Raw genomic sequence first — 18,879 nt, forward strand, 5'->3', positions numbered from 1 at the left:
TTCACAGATGTGGCTGCTTTTTATTTTCATGTGGATTTAATGTGGAAGAATGCTTCTTTCTTTCCAGCCTGGGTGCTGAGCTAAGAAACCACCAATCTGCCTAAATGGTGCTGAAAGGATGTGAGAGAAGGAGCCTTGGTAAGGTCTGGGGTTATGCAGGAAAACAGGGAACCCTCAGATGCGGTAACTTCCCCTTTATACACTTTAAAATAAATCATCTGGCTCCTGTTCAGCTGGTTATGCTGAAAGGAGACCTGCTATCCCCAAAACTCTGCCTTCCCAGTGAACCTGGTGCTGAGCAGCAGCTGAGGGTGCCTGGTGCTCGATTTCACCCCAGTGTGGACCTGAAGGGCTTTTCCCACACACAGCCCATGTGCTGAGCCCAGAGTTTGCCTGGAAAACATCAATTTTCCAGCTTTGCAAGAACTACCCGGGAATTATCGCAGCAGTTCAGGGAAATCTCAGAGCTCTTCGTGGGCAGCAGGCTGGGTGCTGCTGGGCAGGGGCAGCAGGACTTCAGTGACCTCAAGTCAAACCCTCACCTTTGTGAGGACAGGGCCGGGATCCTCGTCATTAGCAGAAGAAAAAAGGACGTAACGAGCGGGATTCAGCATGAGTACCAAATGATTTATTTGTACCAAAAGAGCTGGCTTAATGACATGTGTTCGGCAAGGCAGCTTGGGATCTCCTAAAAACAAAACAAGGGAGAGAAGATAAAAAAAAATAAAAATTGTGCCTGCCCATGGAAGACAGGAGGACTAATGTAGTGGCAACATCGTGTGGAAGGTGTGTGAGTAGTGACGGGTGGGTTGGACCGTGCGAGGCCCTGCAGCTTCGCAGAGTTCGTGGGCAATTCGTCTGCTTGGGGCAGGGCAGAAGCGCGAGGCCCCGCTCCCATTAGCTGTAGCAGACGTCCCAGCTCCTGTCCCGTCGGAAGAAGTCATCGGGCACGGGCGGGAGGCAGTCCAGGCAGTCCGTGCTGGGGCAGGAGAAGATCTGTGGGCCCCTGGTGTCGGCGTGCTGGGGGCCGCAGGCTGTGCAGCAGCAGGCAGGGGGGGCGTACGGGGACGGGGGGTGGCAGGGCCACTCCTCTGCCGGGTAGCCGTGGGTCGGGGTGTCCAGAGCAGAGGGTGGGCTGTGGGTCAGCGGGGTGAAAGGAGGCAGCTGAGGAGGAGAGCAGCTGGAGGTGAGAGGGCTGGGCAGGTCAGCCGAGCTCGGGGGTCCGGCAGCCTGCAGGGGGAGAGGGGAGAGAAAGAGGGGAAAGAAAGAAAAAAAAAAAAAAGAACAGGGCGGTTTAGGGTGTGATCTGGGGAGCCTGCGGGCACCAGGGGAACGGCCAGGACCTCTGCACTGCTGCCCTGCCCTGGAGGGGCTGGCCACCCCAGGAGCTGACAGTTTCTTTGACACTGGTGCTAACAGGCAGGTTCCCGGTGAGTTAAGCAGCTAACAGTAACCGGGCCACTCCTTGCAGGACATCTGTAGGATCTGGAGAAGGGACATCCCCTTTTCTGCAGCCTCTTTAGGCTTTAGTGCCCTCCCCGTCCTCTGCTCCAAGGAGAAACCAGGCGGAGGACCACGCCAGCAGCCTGTGTTGCTGTGGCTGCACCCCATGCCCCTGAAGCACTTTGCAAATCTTTTAGGATGGGACTCCCGGCCCCAGCCTCCCTCGGAGCACACCGGCACGCCGTGCTTACCAGGCCCTGGTTGAAGCAGAGCGGGACAGGCTGGAAGGAGTCCGAGATGTAGTGCGAGGGCGTCTGGAGAGCGCCGAGGGCTGGCTCTAAGGTTGCCTCCGTCTGAAGGAAGGAGTCCACCAGCTGCTCCAGGTAGCTCGGGCTTTCCTCGCAGGAGGGGCAGTTGGAAAACTGCCAGGATGGGCAGCAGTTGGGAGCAGAGGAGATGGGTTCTGCATCAAAAGGCACTAGGAGGGAAGGTAAAACAAGCAGGTGCAGGTTATTCGGTGCCTGTCCGCACAAAGATTTCAGGACTCTCCCATGTTCAGTAGCCCTTTGGATTTAGATGCAGGTGAGATACGGCTGCATCTTCTAGGGGAGCTGACACCAGGAGGAAGAGGTTCAAAAACACGCAAATAATGAGGAAGTTTAGTCCCCTTGGAAAGCTCCACGTCCTAAATACTGCCAGAAACTCCAGGGATCTGGCTGGAAGCTGCCTCCAGCTCTTGCCCTCTGGCTTCACCCTGAAGGCGAGCACTTCTCAGCCCCGGGCAGCGATGTGTGCTGCGGGGTATGACAGGCACCCTGCCCTTCTGCCTCACCCAGCCCCCAGAAGCAGGGTGGCTGCGTCTGCAGGAAGAACAGGGTAACAGACAAGTGATTTACCCTTTTAGCCTCCACCGAAGCAGAGAGGAGAGAAACCCCCGGGCAGGCAGAATGGAGCAAGCTGGCGATAACGCGGCTTTGCACCCAGGGGCAAGAGCACAAGTTGAGCAGAAGTGGCTTTGGAATGATTACCTACTCCTGCTGTGCTCAAATCTGGGTCAAAGCAAAGCCCTGAGCACATGGAGGGGCGAGGTCTGGAGGCAGCGGGGCCGCACACGGGTAGAGTTGCTCAGCTGGGACTGTGTGCAGGCTCAGGGTGGGAGAGTTTAGTGGGATGGGTTGGAATGAACAAGAGGCACCCAAAACACGTAAACAGATGGCGATTTACCAGCCTGGAAGAGCCTTAGCGTGGCTCACGTTTCTGTATTAACATAAGCAAATTGATTCCCAACTATTGATGATTTAATCATTTCCTCGTCCACACAATGTATATATTCACACCTGCCAAAGCCTTCAGGTCTCTTTGCTTTGGCCACAAAACGATCGAAGGCTCTGAAAGCCCAACGGGCTGTTCCCCCAGCCCTTCCCCCTTTGCCTGGATGTTCACCTACACGAGGAAGGAGCTCTTTGTGTCGCTGAAAACCTGACACTCCTCTGGCTCCTGCCAAGGCTGCCAGGAGAGCAAGAAGAGCCCCAATGCTGCTGGGGCTCAGCACGGTGCCCCACGGCGTGCCGGCCCCGCAGGAGAGCAGCGCTGCTCCCTCGGGGATGAGCATCCCTCCTGGAAGGGGCTCTCCCTTCGTGCTGTGGGAAAAATAAACTGCATAAACGAGAGCATTTCAGCGTGCTGGTGTAGAGGGTGATGTGTACCCTGCCGGCCTCTCGGCATCCTCATCTGCATTTCCCGGGCTCCGTTCAGGTGCTGATTGGCTGCACTGCTGGTTATCTGGCACTGCCTGCCTGCACCGAGGGCTGGAAGGTCTCTGGGCTGTGGGAATAGTTGGGGAGGGCCGTGCGGATGGGTTTTGTACCAACCTGGGTGAGGAGGAGACACAGACTCCGAGAACTGGATGCTGCTGCTGCCCCACGAGACCTGGCCAAAGAGAAGCGAAGAGGAGGGTTTGTAGATGCTGCGACACTGAGGCATTTTTCTGCGTGCTGAGGTAAGTCAGGGTTTCGCTTCAAGCTATTTATGTAAACCTTCTTTACCTTGTGGCTGTGGCAGAGCAAACCTCCCTAGTGTTGACAGAGCAACACCATTTCCCCTGAGCCTATGCAGATAACGGTGCTGGAGGAGCCCAGCACCAACCTGGTGCAAAGGAGAAACCCCAAAGAACTTGGAGGGGTAAATATGATTCAGAGCGAGCCACTGATGATTGCAGCAAGAGTGGTCTTGAAACGTGACCACAGGCGACTGCAGGCAGCCCCAGGGCTGGGCTGGCTCGTGGTGGTGGTGCCAGCTCTGGCATCGCTCCCCACTGACACAGCTCCGTGCCCCCGTGGAAACAAAAGGGCTCATTTTTGGAGGGATATGGGAATCCGAAGGTGAGAGGCCAGCGTCTGTCCTAGGAGCCTGACCTGCCGGAGGGGAGAGAGCCACCCAGAAGCACCAGGAGTGTCAATGCTTGCTTGGGATCAGAATCTACTCTGCAAATGTAAATCCTTCCCCCCCCCCTTGTTTTAATTCACACAGATTTCCACTTCATTTCCTGTATTCAAAATGCTCCCCGGCTGATGGCTCATTTCCCTGCTAACAGCTTCCTATCCCCAGGTTGAATTCATTAAGCAGTGGCTGCTCTGGGCTCTGACAGTGCCTGCAGGGCTCCTCCTGCTCGCTGTGGCTGCGGACCTGCACCACGGCAGAACTTTTCGGGTCCAGCTCCCCACAGGCAGCAGCTGATCCCCCCCCCAGGAAAACGTGGACCTTTTTCAGGCCACAAAAGGAGCCTCCTGCACTGCCACCTTCTCAGTTTTCCCTTTGTGGGCGAGACAAGCATTACATCAACCTGCAGTGGGAACCACAAACCAGATCCAGGCAGCCCCGTGGCTGCCGGTGGGGAGGAGGGAGCATTTCCAGAGCCCAGCAGCTCTGTGCTCGGATCACCCCAGCCTCTCCGTCCAGCCCGCAGGCTGATCAGCTTTTTGTGCAATCAGCTGCCGCCAGGCACAGGAGGTGGGAGATGAAATCTGAAAACCATCCAAAGCGGCGGTGTCACGAACCAGGAAGCAGTAATGATTTACCAACCTTTTTTATGCAAATCCCCGGCGTGGCTGGAGCTGGAGGGCTCTTACAAAGACCGGATGGTTTTGCCTGCATTGTGCGCCTGGGATCCGATCTCCTTCCCCTCCCAGAAGGGGCTCGGAGCTGCCCAGGCGGTGCTGGACAATGCTGGAGACCTGAATTTGGCCAAGCACTGGGATGTGCCCCTCGTCCTGCACTAAGGAGTCCTCATGGAGCAGAATGGAGCCCTCCTTAAGGGCTCTTTGCCCATGCCTGGCTTTTTTCCTTTTTGCCGGCTAAAATTTGGAACAATTACCAAGTCCCAATTTTTTGGCCCGTCTCCATCACCTTTTGCTGCTTTAGCAGGGCAGAAATTTGCCCTGGGTGCTCCTCAGAGCTGCACGGCGAGGGCTGAAGGTGTCCCAGGGGCACATCCTCCACCTGCTGCAGCACACCAGCACAGTGCCTGCTTCAGCCCAGCCACACCACGTTTTAAATGGGGCTCATCCAACAGTGACACTGGATTTTCTGGGAAAAGCAAAATGTGGGACTGGCTTGGCCAAAAAATAAAAGGCAAAAGGGGAAGAGACAGCAGATATCAGAAGTTTTTCACTTACTGTCGCACCGCTGGCCGCCTGTCGTGCCCTCCTCTGCTGCAGTAACTCCTTGACTGTTATCTTTACTCGCACGCCTTGGTACACCTTGGGCTTTCCTGGAAGAATTCATGGAAAAAAAAAAAAAACACTTAATGGGGTGGGAGACTTGCAGAGCACAGGGCACATCCAGCGAATTTTCAGACACGCTCTAGGTGGAACCAACTTAGAGCTGACAGATATCGGTCTCTGGACGTTACTTGTAAGCAGAGTTCCCAGCCCTCTCTCACACCTGCTATTCAGGCTCGTGACAAGCAGACATTTATGAAAAAGTTGGTGTTGGATGATATGTATTAATCATACGTGTTCTGTTCTTCAGTATCTCTTTTCTTTTTCCCCCCCTCCAGGTGTCCTAATACCCAGCTCCATCTGGTGCTACTGTTGAATCCATTTAAATTCCTGTCATATTTGCCGCTCTTAGGACCTGAAAATAGATGTGGGAACCACTTCATCTGGCAGATGAGGAGCAGGAATAAAACAATGCAAATATGTGGGTGGTTATTCAGAGGGCTAAATAAAACACAAATAAAATGACTGCTTTCATGAATCGCTTTCTGCAAAGCCGAGATTATCTCTTTGTCTTGCTCATTCTGTACAACTCCCATTTATTTCAAAAACAACAACAACAACAAAAAAAGCATTTAGGATGTCTTCAGTCCAGCCAAAACCAACAAAACCATCAGCCACTATACCTATCACCACGAGGGATTTTTAGTACAGGAAACAGCAAAGAATTTATCTAGTCTGAAAAATCACTTTCACTCGCCGCACTCATGCCGAAATACTCAAAGCCTCTGGCAGTTCGGTTTCCGTCCCGACTTTTCTGCTGGTATTTTCACGCAGTGGCAGACCCCACAAACAGTGGGGTGGCTGCTGGCGGGGTCCCTGCCCTATTGCGAGAAGATGGGGCTGGGGGGCTGCGGGGATGGGGTCTGGGGGGCTGTAGGGCTGGGGGATGAGAGCTGGGGGCTGTGGGGTCGGGGAGCTGAAGGATTTGGGAGCTGAAGGGTTGGGGCGTTGGGGTCTGGGGTCTGTGGGGCTTTAGGGCTGGGGGTTTCAGGGCTGGGGGGCTGCTCCGCACCTCTCCTATGCTGCCTACCCCCAGGGAGCTGCTGAGGGTTCCCCAGAGGATTTTGCCCTGCTGAACCGGGCTGAAAAAAAAAACCCTTTTAGCACGCCCTAAGGCCGGGGAAGGCTGGGGGGCTCCCAGCCCCTCCTTCAACCTGCCCCAAACCCCCCGGGGGGCGGCGGGGGCCGGGGGCTCGGCGCTGCTCAGCCCCGCCGAGGGGCCGGGGGCTGGCGGCAGAGCCCCCCCTGCTGGGGGCCGGGGCTGGGACAGGACAGGGCCGGGGGATGGGGGGCGAGACCGCGACCCCATAGCCTCCCCCCTCCCCGTGTGCCCGTGCCCTCCGCGGAGCCTTCGCTGCCTCCTTCCTCCTCCTTCCTCCTCCTCCTCCTCCTCCTCCTCTCCTCCTCCTCCCCGCCCTCGCCGCTTCCTCCCCGCCCGGGTGCCGAGCTTTGGCCTCGCAGGCGAAATGACCCCGCGGAGCCCCAAAAAAAGGGGCCACCGGGGGGGTCCCCCGGCTCTTACCGGACATGGCGAGAGGTGGCGGAGGGGGCACCCCCCGGGAGACCCCCGGCGGCGGCGACCCCGACCCCAACCCCGGCCCCGTAGCGGGGCCAGGGGGCTGCGGGCGGCGGGCTCGGGGTTGGGGGGCTCAGGACCCCGCTGGCCCCGCGGCGATGGCAGGCGGTGGCCGGGCCAATATTATGGTTTTATACCCCCGGGGAAAAGTTTGAGTTTTTCTCCCCTAATGCCAAGTATTTAAAACCTCTAGAAACCAATGATTTGACAATCAATGATTGCGCGATACTTTCAATTTGAATATTCAAAGGCTCCGCAAAATGGGCTATCTTTTTGTGAAAGCGAGCACATCCCCATCTAGCAGAGGGGCTGGGGGAACAGGATTCGGTGGGGCCACCCTCCCCACCCCTTGCTTTTGGGACATTTTCAGGGTTTTAGCCATCTTCCCCCAAATGAAGCAGATGCCTCGAAGCCAGCTCAGTGTTTTCCCCTCAGCCGCCCAGGCTGGGCTCCAGCCCTCTCATATTTCACTTGCTACCTGCAGAGAGGACTCCTCAAGGGCCGCCGTGGCTTTTTGCACGATTTGTCGCTTTTTCGGGGCAAATCCGAAGCTTTTCAGACCAAAATGGCACGGGGTGGGCGTGGCGCAGCAAAGAGGCCGCCCTGGGCACCCGGGTGGCAGACGGCACCCGAACCCCACTTCTTCCCCCAGGACCCCCTCCCCTCTGCCAGATGCCGGCCTTGTCTTGGCGTTTATTTACATTTTTTCCCCCAATTCGGGCACTTTGCTGATGCTGCACACAGTGGCCTCTCCTTCGTGTGCTTCAGCTCAGGCCTGCCCCGTGTGCTGCGAGCCGCGGGGCTGCAGGCCGCCGGGACCACCCAGATTTTGGGCAACCCCTCAACACCACACAGCACCGACGTGGCCGGGGGCTCGGTTTTTAAGGTCACACTCCAACTTTTCCCTGGGCACCGCAGTCTCTGCCCTGCCTCGGGAATCGCCGGCCGATGGCAGAAAGCAGGCCAGGCTGTTAATAATCTACCAGCTGCTCAGCTTGGCTATTGTTGCAGCTGAATCTTTTCTTTCTCCTGAAGTTGGACAAATACACTCGATTTCAGGGGGGAGTGGGCACGGCGGTGATCCTTTCCCTCGTGCAGCGGGGCCAGTATTGCTCTGCCCCAGAGGGGAGCCCTCTCCTCGTCCTATTCTGGAGCATGGGGTGTTCTGGGGGGTCTCAATGGAGGCCTGCCTGCACCAAGGGGTTGGGGTCCCTCAGCTCCTGCCATGCTGGGGATGCTTCCCCCTGGAGTGCTGGTGGCAGGGGGCTGAGCCCCAGGTGTGGCCAGGAGCCCCCTGAAGGGACAGCTTTTGGGGTTGGGAGCGTTTCCAGAGCCCCTGCCTCGGTGAGGAGCCGAGTGCCAGAGTGGATCCGACACCTCCAGCACCTCAGCCCTGGCTGCTGGCTCCATCCCTGGGCTGGGCTTTGCCGGCCCCCCCGGGGCAAACAGAAAGGCGCAGCCTGCAGGGTGGGTGGGTGAGGGCTTGGGGCACGCAGAGCCGCGGGGGTTTGCTTTTCTGGACGGGTCTGAACAGGGCCGGGGAATCAGGAAGCAGGAGCAGGGAGCGGAGCCAAGGCAGGGCTGGAGCTGGGTGCTCCCGGCTGGCTGTGGCCACATGCCGGGGGCTGCGGGGGGCTCGGCCCCACAGGGGGTGCTGGGGGTGCAGCGGTGGGGCTGGGCTGTGCCCGGCCGTGTGGTGGCACCTGAAAGCTGCAGCACTCCCACCCCGTCCTCTGGTGCCAGCAGTGTGGCCTAGGGGGTGTTTTGGGGGGATCTGAGCAGCCTGGGGGCTTTCTGACTTGCAGCTGCAAGGGGGGGCTTTGTGGAAAGGGACCCGCTTGGCAGCCCCGTGCTGTGTTGCTCATGGGGGTCCAGCACCGCTGCCTGTTTGTGGGTACATCGCCGTGCCCCCAGGTCCCATGTGCAGGGGTGCTCGGGGCTGTAGGGCATGCAGCCTGCAACCCCAGGCTGGGCTGTGGTCCCTGGAGGGGGCCGGGGGGCTCCCAGTCCCCCCCCATCCCCAGGGTTTAAGGGGAAAGGGCGAGCAGCACCTTCAGCCACCCCATCACCGCCCCCTTCTCAGGCCCTGGGTCCCACAGGGAGGATTTTTGGGGCTGGGGGGGGACGAGATGGGGGCCAAGGGGTGCAGAGGGCTCTGGTGTCTGTGTGGGAGCGTGTTTGTGTGTGTGCAGAGCTACCTCTAGTGGCCGTGGCAGCCTGGCCTGGCACTGGGACTGCAGGGCAGCAGGGTGCCCCATGGCAGCCCCACAAGCTGCAGGCAGCTCATGGAGCCCACAAAGCCTTCGCTCGCCTCTTCTGGGGCAGGCGAGGCACCATTATGCTATTAACCAGGGCTTCCCCCAGCCCCTGCCTTGCTCCCCAACCCTCTTTTGGTGGCACCGCTCTGTGGATGCAGTTTAAGGTTCAGCGAGAGCTTTTTCCCTCAGCAGCTGAAAGCGGGTGCCTGAGACCTGTCCCCGCAGCACAGGCCAGTAACGTGCAGGTATTTTTCAGGCTGTGTATTTTACTCGTAGCACAGCGGGACGGTGAGCTCTGGCTTTCCTAAGGCACCAGAGCACCCCTGTAAGCTAAACGTGGCACATCCAGTGACCTCTAACCAGAGCGTGAAGCATTGCATGCTGTCAGCATCCTCGGTCTGAAGGAAACTGCTGGGGAAAAAGCGTGCGAGTAGCTCGTTTGCCTCAATCACAGTCAGCGCCTGCCCTTCCCTCCAGCTCTCATCCCTCCTCAATAAGTTCTCCGGCCTTCGTAGGTGCCCCAGGCGGGACTTCCATCCTCCTTCGCCCAGGCAGAGTTATCGTGGAGGGGCAGCAGCTCCGCGGGTGGCTCTGGAGAAAGGTGGCTCATCCTGGAGGCGAGCTCGCTCGCCGCAGTGACGAAGGGCGAGAAGGAGTAGGGCGAGGTGGTGGTGTAGCTGGACGAGTAGTGGGCATCTTCAAGGGGATGCAGGGGGTAGGGCTGGGCTCCGGGGCCAGCCGGGGTCCAGCTCGAGCTCCGGTACGGGGAAGAGCCTCCGGGCTCGTGCGAGGCGAGGCAGCCGGTGCCCGCAGGCAGCGCCTGCGGAGGGTCGGAGCACGTGGCGTCCGACTGGCCCAGGCTGTCAGGAGAGGTCTGCTCCCATGGCTCTCTCTGTGGAGAAGCGGGGAGAGAAGGCGAAGGAGAGCTGTGAGGTTTAAAGCTTGTCCTGGAGGGGATGGCACACCTAGCCTGGCATCACCACGCCACGCTCCCCTCCCCGCCCCGAGCCTGGCTGGGAACACTCACAAGGGTTTCTGTGGGGTTAGAGGGGTGTTAAAAGTGCTGGAAGGAAACATCCGTGGGGTTAGCGGTGGGCAAAGCTGGGCACAGGCTCCCAGAGCACTGACCAGCCCTGATCCTACAGGGTTCAGGAGCTCTGCCCCGCAGTGTGAGCCAGCCAGCTGCTGGGAAGCAGCAGGAATAGGGACAGGGACGTGGATTGGGGTAGGGATGGGGATAGGGAGAAGGAAGGGATAGGCAATTTTCTAGAGCCAACGCAGGATGTTTCCAGAAACTTCAGGAGCTTAATGGAGCTGTTTTTGGGGGAACAGGGAAGATCATGTATTTAGCAGCCACTCTCCAACAGGAAAAGGGGCCATGAGGTGGGAACAGAGAGAAAAATAATTCCCTTTCAGCCCTGCCCCATCCGCCGCGTGCTCAGCTGGGGCTGCCTCGTGCAGTGGCCATTTCCTTCCCATGTGGGACCCCCTGACCTAACCCCAGCCTCAATCGGGTGATCGCTCACGGGGGGCCAAGAACCAGAGGCACTCACTAGTAGGAAATGCGCCGTGTCACTGGGGAAGGATGGCAGGAGAGGGGGCAGCGAAGGAGGGCTGAAGAAGGAGCTGGTACCAGGCGTGAGGGGAGCGCTGCGGAAATCCCCGTATTGCTCGGGGAGATAGGGGTCCAGGAGCGTTGGGTAGCCCTGGGTGGTGGAGGAATCGCATGCGAAGGGCTTGGAGCCCAGCGGGGATGAATAGACATCACCGACAAACTGCTTGGTGTTGTGGAAATCCAAGTCGGCTGTGAAGGATCTCCTGACTCCGTAGTAACCAGCCGTGGTAGGGGAACCTGTGGCGGTCAGAAAAAAAAGGGATGGCTAAAGGGAAACCACACCAGCAGCAGCCGGGGAGCCGCAGAGCATCTCCACAGGTGCCAAGCAGAGCCCTGTCCTCTCCTGCACCTCCCCAGGTCGGAGTCAACCCTGATGTGAAGCAGCTGTGCCTGCCCAAAGCTTTTAGCAGCTTGGGCTGCCCCTTATCCAGCAGATCACCTCCATCTGCAGCAAACCAAACATGTTTGGGGAAGCTTTAAATATGAGGTCTTTGTTTTTTGTTTTTTTTTTTCCTTGTCCTGCCACAACCCTGGGGGAAGAAGGTGCGTTAGAGGCTGCAAAACCTCCTGCCTTTGTTCCAGTGGTGCTTCCCTGTCCTGAGCTCAAGGAACAGCACAGGTCAGTTCCTGCTCTTGTGCTTTTTTTCTTCAGTTCCAGGGAAAACTGGAAGGCAGAAAGGGGTCAGAAAGGGGTTCACCAAGTGGTATCTCCATCAAAAAAAAGTTGGAGCTGCTGTAATTGCCTCTGTCTCCCTTCAGGATCTTCACACAAGACTATAGGGGCCTTCCAGCAGACCACTGCTCCTGTGTTGACTCTGAAATACTTTCCTCCTGGGCTTTCTCTAAGGGCTGGCCCTGTTCCTGTGCTCCTTTCCTCACCTGTAGAGGAGCCCTACCTTCTGTCCAACCCCCACAGAAGGTATTTATGAGTGGGAGGAAAACCTCACCTGGCATTTGGCCGAAAGATGACTGTGGTGTGCTGGTGCTGCCCTGCAAAAGATAAAGATGCGTTAAAAAAATGTGTTTTCAAAGCAAGGTGGTTCTCTGAGCTTGTAATTTGGGAAGGTGCTGGCATAGCTGTGATGTACTGTTTGAGCCTTGGCGTTATCAGTACGGAGAGATTAACTTCAAGATTTCAAGCCTGGGGCCTCTGAGGTATTAGCAGATGTAGGCTAAGAAGAGATTTCAAAGGTCTTGGACAGAGCTGATAACAGTAGAAATACCACGATAACTGGCTTCGTGCTCATGCACCGCAACGTCCCTTAATGCAGCCACAATGCTGGGTGGTTGCTTTGGTGTCGGCATAAAACAGGTCCCAAAAAGTCGGTGTGCAGGTCCTGGGCTGGTCAAAGCAGGCTGGTTCCGTGCTGCCCATGTGCTAACCTGGCTGTGCCGTGCTTCCGTGCCACGGAGCCTCTTCAGCTGGCTCCTGGGGAGCTGCGTGGGGAAGGCAGCTCTCTCGGGCTCCTGTTTGGGTGGCACGGTAATGCTGAGAATAATAATATCAGCAGTTTCTTGGCCCCAAGGTAAGGGAGGATTAGTCCTGAGCGACCCTGGTGCTCTGGGTGGCTCATTCCTTACAGGGCACTGCGGGGAAGGCACCTGCTCCATCCCCGGAGCCGTGCCGAGGTCTGCCTCCAGCCCTCTGGACCCGCAGTGCCCGTGGCAGCGATGGTGCCGTGCTATTTCCAGTTTGCATAGCGCAAACAGGAGGTTCCTGCCATAGCAAGCAACCAAATTTAGAGGTTTTGATTTGAATTAAATTTGCCAGTGCTAAGACTTCCTTTTACTGCCCGGGGAGGCTCGCAGCTGCTCCCTGCTCCGTCATGGAAATGAGCCCCGAGCCCACGGGGCCACAGGAGTGGCAGGAGGTGGCAGGAAGGAGCCCTCTGGCTCGTGGGCAGATGAGCTCTCACCTTGCAGGGTCAAAACCAGGGCTTGCACCTGCCTGAGGCTGAGCCTCTGCTGGCCGCAGCCCTCAGCGAGGCTCCTCGCTGGTAACGCAGCGCCCTGTGGGGCTGAGGCCACCCCATGCAAATCTGGTGTCAGCAGACACCCCTCCTGCTGCATGCCTGCCGTTTTGGTGATCCCTTCTCCTGCTTCAGGGCTTTTTCCCCACCGCTTTCTCTGCCTGCCCATGGCTGCAGCATCCTGAAGATTCCACTGTGGAGGGATCTTTGCCTGAAGGTGATGGTTCAGCCCCCTGCACGAGTGTTTAGACCTCAGCCTTGGCAAAAAAGCAGTCCAGAGCTGTCACCTGGCAACCCTAATACCGTGTTTGAGGCGTAAGGGAGCAGCAGGGCTGTGCTCTGCCTGCGTTTGGAGGTGCAGGTAGCAGAGAAGAGCTGCGCTGAGGAGAGCTGGGGTGTGCTGCTGGAGGAACGGGGAGGTCCCTGGGCATCCTCTGTTAGGGAGCATTTCAGATCTGTGGTGCATCTGAGTAAATCCTTGATCCTGCCTGTTCAACAGCCACTGGAACAGTGTCACAGGCCCTTTGGGGCACACCCCTGTGAAGGCCCTACATTGCCATTGCCTCCTGGCTCCTTATCAGGTGATGAATGGCTCGGCTTAATTTAAGCCCATTAGTCCATTTCCTCCCTGCATGACTTCCTTTCAGCGCTGTGGGAGCGGGCTAGCTGGGTCTCCTGCCACACGTCAGCGTGCCTGTTCAGCATCACTTCAGCCCGCAGCACGGCCAGCTGCCGATAAGCCTGGCCCCCAGCTGCATTGCTTCACCCCCAGAGCTCAGGCCTGTTCAGCTACAGAGCTGCCTTGGGGTGGAAAAAAGGGTAAAAAGGGTAAAAAGGGGTAAAAGGATGCAGGTCAAGCTGTGAGTGTTATGGCTCTGGCCCTGCGATGGGGAACCCAGGTGCCCTGGGTTAATAAACGTGCTTTGCTGACCACAAGGCTCTGAGGGCTGCTGTGCCCGTCTGTGCACTGATGGGTGTCCTTGCCTAAGACAAGAACGTGGTTTAAGCCTTTTAGCATAAAAAGAGTGGCAGCTTGGTCAAGTCTCTGTCTGCAGAGAGCCAAAAGAGAATATCAGACCCTTCCCAGAGCCCAGGGCTCAGTCCTTTTGGCCCTGCAGTTGCTGGGAATTCAGATGCCCAAATTGTGCATTTTTTTACCATGGTACAAACTGCTTTCCTATCATTTAGTGTGTGTCACGCCTGGATGTCAGGAAATGGTTCTGCTGCCTCCGCAAACAGCCCATCAGCTGCCCTCTGATGGGCAATGACCTCTCCTCAGAAGCTCGATTCAGCTCCACAGACCTTCCCTTGCACGGCAAAGATTTTCTGATTTCAGAGCAAAGATCATGTTCAGACAAAAGATGCAGCTAAATTACACCGCATCATAAATATACAAAGGGGTGTTCAGTCATCTGCTGTTTGCTTTGATTCTGGTTTATGTTACCTGTCAGATAAAGAGCTGCTCCTACAGTTGTTCTTTTCATGATACGTTCCAGCAAATACGGATGTTTGCCCTGCACAATAATTTTTTGTCTATCACGGGGAATTAGCAATAGGGCAAATTTTGCATTAGATAGACACAGAACTACGTAGCTCTGGAATATAAAGCAAGGGGCAATAAAGCAAGCGGTGTGTGTTTTATAGTCCCTGGGGCTGGCAGTTGGACACGGTGAGGTGCTAAACAAAAAAGCTGCTGCCTCTGGAAAGGGAGCAAGGGAAGCATGAGAGTCCTCAGCGAGGATCTGGTTGTTCAGTGAATGCCAACAGCATCAGAACTCTGAAAATGTGTTAATTCAGGTAATTCAGGTCTCTGCTCCCACCCTTTCTTTGCAGGACCTGGCTTCAGCAGTTTGGCTGCATCTCCTCTTCTGTCAGAGGCCAGCCTGGTGGAGGCAAGGTGCTGCTGCCTGCTAAAGGTGAGACCTGAAGAACCCAGCGAGTGGCTTGCGGTGCCTCTGGGTGCCCCGTGGTGGCACCTGCAGTACCGTGTCCCTTCTGGGGACAGCATAGCTTGTATGGCTATTCCAGGAAAAAAAAAAAAAATACACCAACAACATAGCGTACTATAATTTCACTTCGGTTTCCTGTTGCCATAGAACCACTTGAAAAAGACATCATCTCTTACAAGCTGATGTTTGGCCTCCTTCCAGACCATAACACCACTGCGCTTCCCCTGGCGCTTGGGTATGCCAGAGAGGAGCTGGAAGGAGCACAACATTCAGGGAAGATCATCTATTTCTGCGGCACTCGGCTGTTCAAATGTGGCTGGTGAGAAAGCAAGCTGACTTGGGAAGGTGTCATACACAGGATGTGAAGGGAATGGGAAATTCAGTGTTACTGGTTTGCTAAATATACACATGCTGCAACTTCAGTTCCTCCAAGGTTCACCGATGTGGAAAAATCAAGGAACCATCTGTGATTTTTGGGGGGGAAAACACTGGTGTTGTAAATGTTTGCACTGTTCCCTCCTGATGTTGGCGGTGCCCTGCACTCAGTGCAAATGCTCTTTAAACCAGAGGATTACACAGACTGACTTCTGGTTTAAAAAATAATAATAATAATAAATAAACAAAGCTGACTTACGCTGAAGCAGGAGCCACTGCTCTGCCTGGATCGCTTTTCAGCAAGAAGATCTTTGACTGTGTGTTTCACTCGCACTCCTTGGTACACTCGCTTGCCAAAATCTGTAGTAACTAAGTGAATGAGACAAGTGTTAGAGGAGTTCAGCAAAGGCAGAGAGTAGGCGGAAGAGGTTATTATGGAAGAAGCCAATTCCCTCCCTCTGCACACCAAGTTAGGGAGGAAGCACGTAAGACTTATTATTCATGCAAAATCATCCCTTAGGAACCCCGCAGTGAGGGCTGCTCGTCTGCAGAGAACAAAGACTGATGTGCCCTGCCCTGTAGTTAGCACTGGGTGCCATGCGGTTTCTGTGCAGCTCCATCAGTGCCTGGATGGTTGGTGGATTTGTTTTTTTTTTTTTCCAGAGTGCTTGGGGGCTCCTACATCTCCCCTTTGGATCAGCAAGATTTGATTTAGTGGCACAGCCCTGCGTGCTTCCAGCAGAGATGCTGTGGTTTGGCTCCTCGTTGCCCTTCTGGCTTTCAGCACATCGCTCTGGGGGCAGAGATGGTTTTGATCTCGTTGCAGCAAAGGCAGAAGTAGCCCAAATGGTGGGTTTGACCTCCCTAAATGGCAATGTGAATTAGATTGTGAAGGTATCATGAAAGGAAAGGAGGGCACGGTCTCAGCCATGCCACCCTGGAGGCTGATGGCAGTCCTGCCTGTTCCCTCATGCTGCCTGGAATCCAGCAGAACCCATACATGAGGTCTGGGACTTGTGGTGCAAAGCGTTTGTCCTCTTCCCTTGCCTGGAAAAAGCTTTGAGGTCTGTCTGCCTTGTGTACAGGTGTTCTGCCACAAGTGAGGGCAGAGAGCTACGGGGTGCAGTTCCAGGGGAGCTCTTTTATCCCTGCCAACGGGCTGCACCGCACAGAGCTCGCACCTGCAGAGCCAGGGAGGAGTGTCCAGATGGGCTTTTATTGGAGCCTTCCAGAGAAAAACTGAAGTTTGAAGTTAATCCCTTGGAAAACACCAAGCTGTGCTTTCCCGAGGGGACACCAACAGCCATTCCACAGCTGAGGTGTTTGTCTGAAATTGTGGTTTATCGTTTTGCCCGCCTGCTTTTCAGGAAGTGCCGTTTGGCTCCTTTTATCACTTTCAGTTGTGTGGCACAGTGTCCCCAGGTGCACATACACATGGAGAGCTTACAAAGGGAAAAGGGTGGAAGCAACAGAACGCAATGCTGGCTTGGGGTTAGCCCAGATGTTTTCTGTTGGGCATAGCAGCTGCAATTTTGGGGCAACTGCAGCTTGGTTTTGGTGTTTGAATACCAACTGGAGAGAGACTTCAGCCAAGACAAGGTATGAGGCAAACACATTGCAAGGACGCTGCCCCCAGAAAACTTATGATCAATATAGTCTAAATAGGGGTGAAGACAGTCTGCATGCTGACCAGCATCTCTGGACAAGCCAGGACACTGCCAGCAATGGATATAATCTCTTGAGGTTGAAAGAAATTTGTCTGTATAGAGACTGGCTCTTCTCCATAGCCCAGAGAAGTGTTCCTCCCGTAGTCCCTCTGCTGGGCTGTTTTTTCTGAGAGCAGTTGGAAGCAGAGGTACCTGTGCTGGCAGCTGGGGTTCAAAATCTCTGGCAGAGCAGGCAGAAGTGGCAGAAAGAGCTATGCTTCCTGCATCGGAATCTCTGCGTGAGTTCCTTTAGAGACACAGCGCTGCGATCTGATGGATGAGCCAGAACTGCAGAGCACAGCTCACTGGGCTCCACCGTGGTTTGCTGCCTCCAGTAACTCAGGCAGCTGTTGCTGGCTGCATCCAGCTGAAGAATCAGGCCTCGATTCAGCACGGAGCTTTGGCAGAGGGACCCCAGCCATGAGTATGCTCATATTTAATTTTCAGAATGGAGATATTTCTAAAATAGCATTGCTAGAAAAGCCGTGAGCAGCTTTAATTCCTTAGTTCATCAGCCTGCTATTGCCAAATCCTACAACATCTTTGTTAGCTGACCCTGCTTCTGTGACCATTTCCAGCCACTGTCTGATGCTCTGCAGTCCTGTTTCCCTAACATCTTTACTACAGTCTAAAGACACTGGAAAAACACTTCTGTACATCTTTACACCAGGGTGCTGTGCTGTTGAAGTTTCTTCACTCATACACCCACAGTTATAAGAATTTGAGACAAAGTAAGCAATATAAGGGCTCTGTCCTCAAACCCCCTTTTTAAGGAAGCAGCCCAGCACATGCAAGTGAAATAACTTGGCGTGTTATTCAGCAGGATCGGATGCTGAGCTATTAGAACCCCACATAATCCTGCTCTTGGCAGCATCAAGGAAGAAAATGCTAATTTAGGCCAGAGTTGATGTAATTTTTCAAGTAAATTAGATTGTATTTCACATCACTTTGGCATAACTGCCTTTTGGAAAAAAAATATTGAAAATAAAATTGAATTTGGTTTAGAGAGGGCTGAATATTCAAATAAATATTGTTAAATTATTGGAATAGCAAAGGTATTACAGTTTAGCCAATTCTCCTTTCTGCATTGTTTTAAGTTGAGCCCAAGGATGGCATGGTATATTCTTTCCCCAATATTTCCATTGTGCTACTGCATCTTCACGCTTTCGGAAAGTCGAGGTGCCGAGACTCACCTGTTTCCATTGCGATCACTGGTGATGAGTCCCAGCTCTCAGATTCTGCAGGAGGTTGGAGAAGGGCTGTCATGAGCTTCCCAGAGCAGAGTGAAGTCAGTGCTCATTCTCCACTGATAAAGTTCCAGCTCAGCCTGATGGAAATATATTTTCTACAATTTAGTGATGTCTCCACAATACCTTGTTTGGGATTTGCTTAAATGCAAATCTCTTGATGCGTGTACCGCTCCGATTTGCATGGTCAGTGTGGATCATTCTCAATGGGTCTCTTTCCTGTCTGAGCTGACAGTTCATGGAAGAAAACTGAGCTGAGTTCATCAATGGAAAATGTTTGGTTCAAGTGAAAGGCTGGTAAGTCTTGCAGTGACGGGCCGTCCCTTCATGGGTGAAAGAACAAGCTGGAAACAAGCACTGTCAGTAAACGTGAAATGTCCGTGTGCTGATGAAAATGCACACGAGCCATGCTCAGGAAGTAGGACTGTCTGTCTGGGACCTCACAGGCCAGCCTGGGCATTACACAAATTCTCTGAGAGCCATTTTCCTGCGACACAGCTAGCACAGCCCAGCAATGCGTTGAGGACAGGCTGCAGTGAGGCAGATGATCTCGGGAGCATTTTGTGCACAGAGTGGGCTGGTACACAGCATTACTGTGCTCATCTTACATGAGCAGGGCAAAACTGGCGCCATTGGATTCCTCATAATTAAATATTCCTCCTTGTGGAGCCTGCTGCCAGCTTGCGGGTCTGGTAGGTAAGATCTGTCTCTCTTTATAATTCTGTGTGCTCTCCCTTGCGTTGGCCCGGAGATGAATTTGGCCTGTCATGTGAACTGACTTCCTGAGGAAGGCTGCTATTGTTATTATTATTACTATTATTATTATTATTACTATTAAGTGTAATTATTATTTTCCTTTAGAAGACAAGCTATAAAGGGCAGCAGCTGGTGAAGGCTGATGTGATCAGGCCATTGAGAAAAGTAGGGAAGGCAGAGCTGAGGTAACATCACAAGTAATTCC

At 54.8% G+C, this 18,879-nt stretch overlaps 2 protein-coding genes across 2 annotated transcripts; both read right to left on the minus strand.

Moving 5' to 3' along the window:
• Window positions 1-897: 897 nt before the first annotated feature.
• POU2AF3 (POU class 2 homeobox associating factor 3) lies at window positions 898-6,751 on the minus strand (the record flags this gene model as incomplete). Its single annotated transcript, XM_084301490.1, has 5 exons — window positions 898-1,230; window positions 1,695-1,921; window positions 3,315-3,372; window positions 5,118-5,212; window positions 6,745-6,751. 5 exons carry the CDS (start codon window positions 6,749-6,751, stop codon window positions 898-900), a joined length of 720 nt encoding a protein of 239 aa, XP_084157616.1.
• A 2,795-nt stretch (window positions 6,752-9,546) lies between these two features.
• POU2AF2 (POU class 2 homeobox associating factor 2) lies at window positions 9,547-17,874 on the minus strand (the record flags this gene model as incomplete). The annotated part of the gene is made up of 5 exons (XM_084301613.1): window positions 9,547-9,948; window positions 10,610-10,908; window positions 11,619-11,661; window positions 15,225-15,334; window positions 17,865-17,874. 5 exons carry the CDS (start codon window positions 17,872-17,874, stop codon window positions 9,547-9,549), a joined length of 864 nt encoding a protein of 287 aa, XP_084157739.1.
• Between the last annotated feature and the right edge of the window lie 1,005 nt (window positions 17,875-18,879).

The sequence above is a fragment of the Netta rufina genome, assembly GCF_964035555.1.
Source record: "Netta rufina genome assembly, chromosome: 25".
Taxonomy (NCBI): Eukaryota; Metazoa; Chordata; class Aves; order Anseriformes; family Anatidae; genus Netta; species Netta rufina.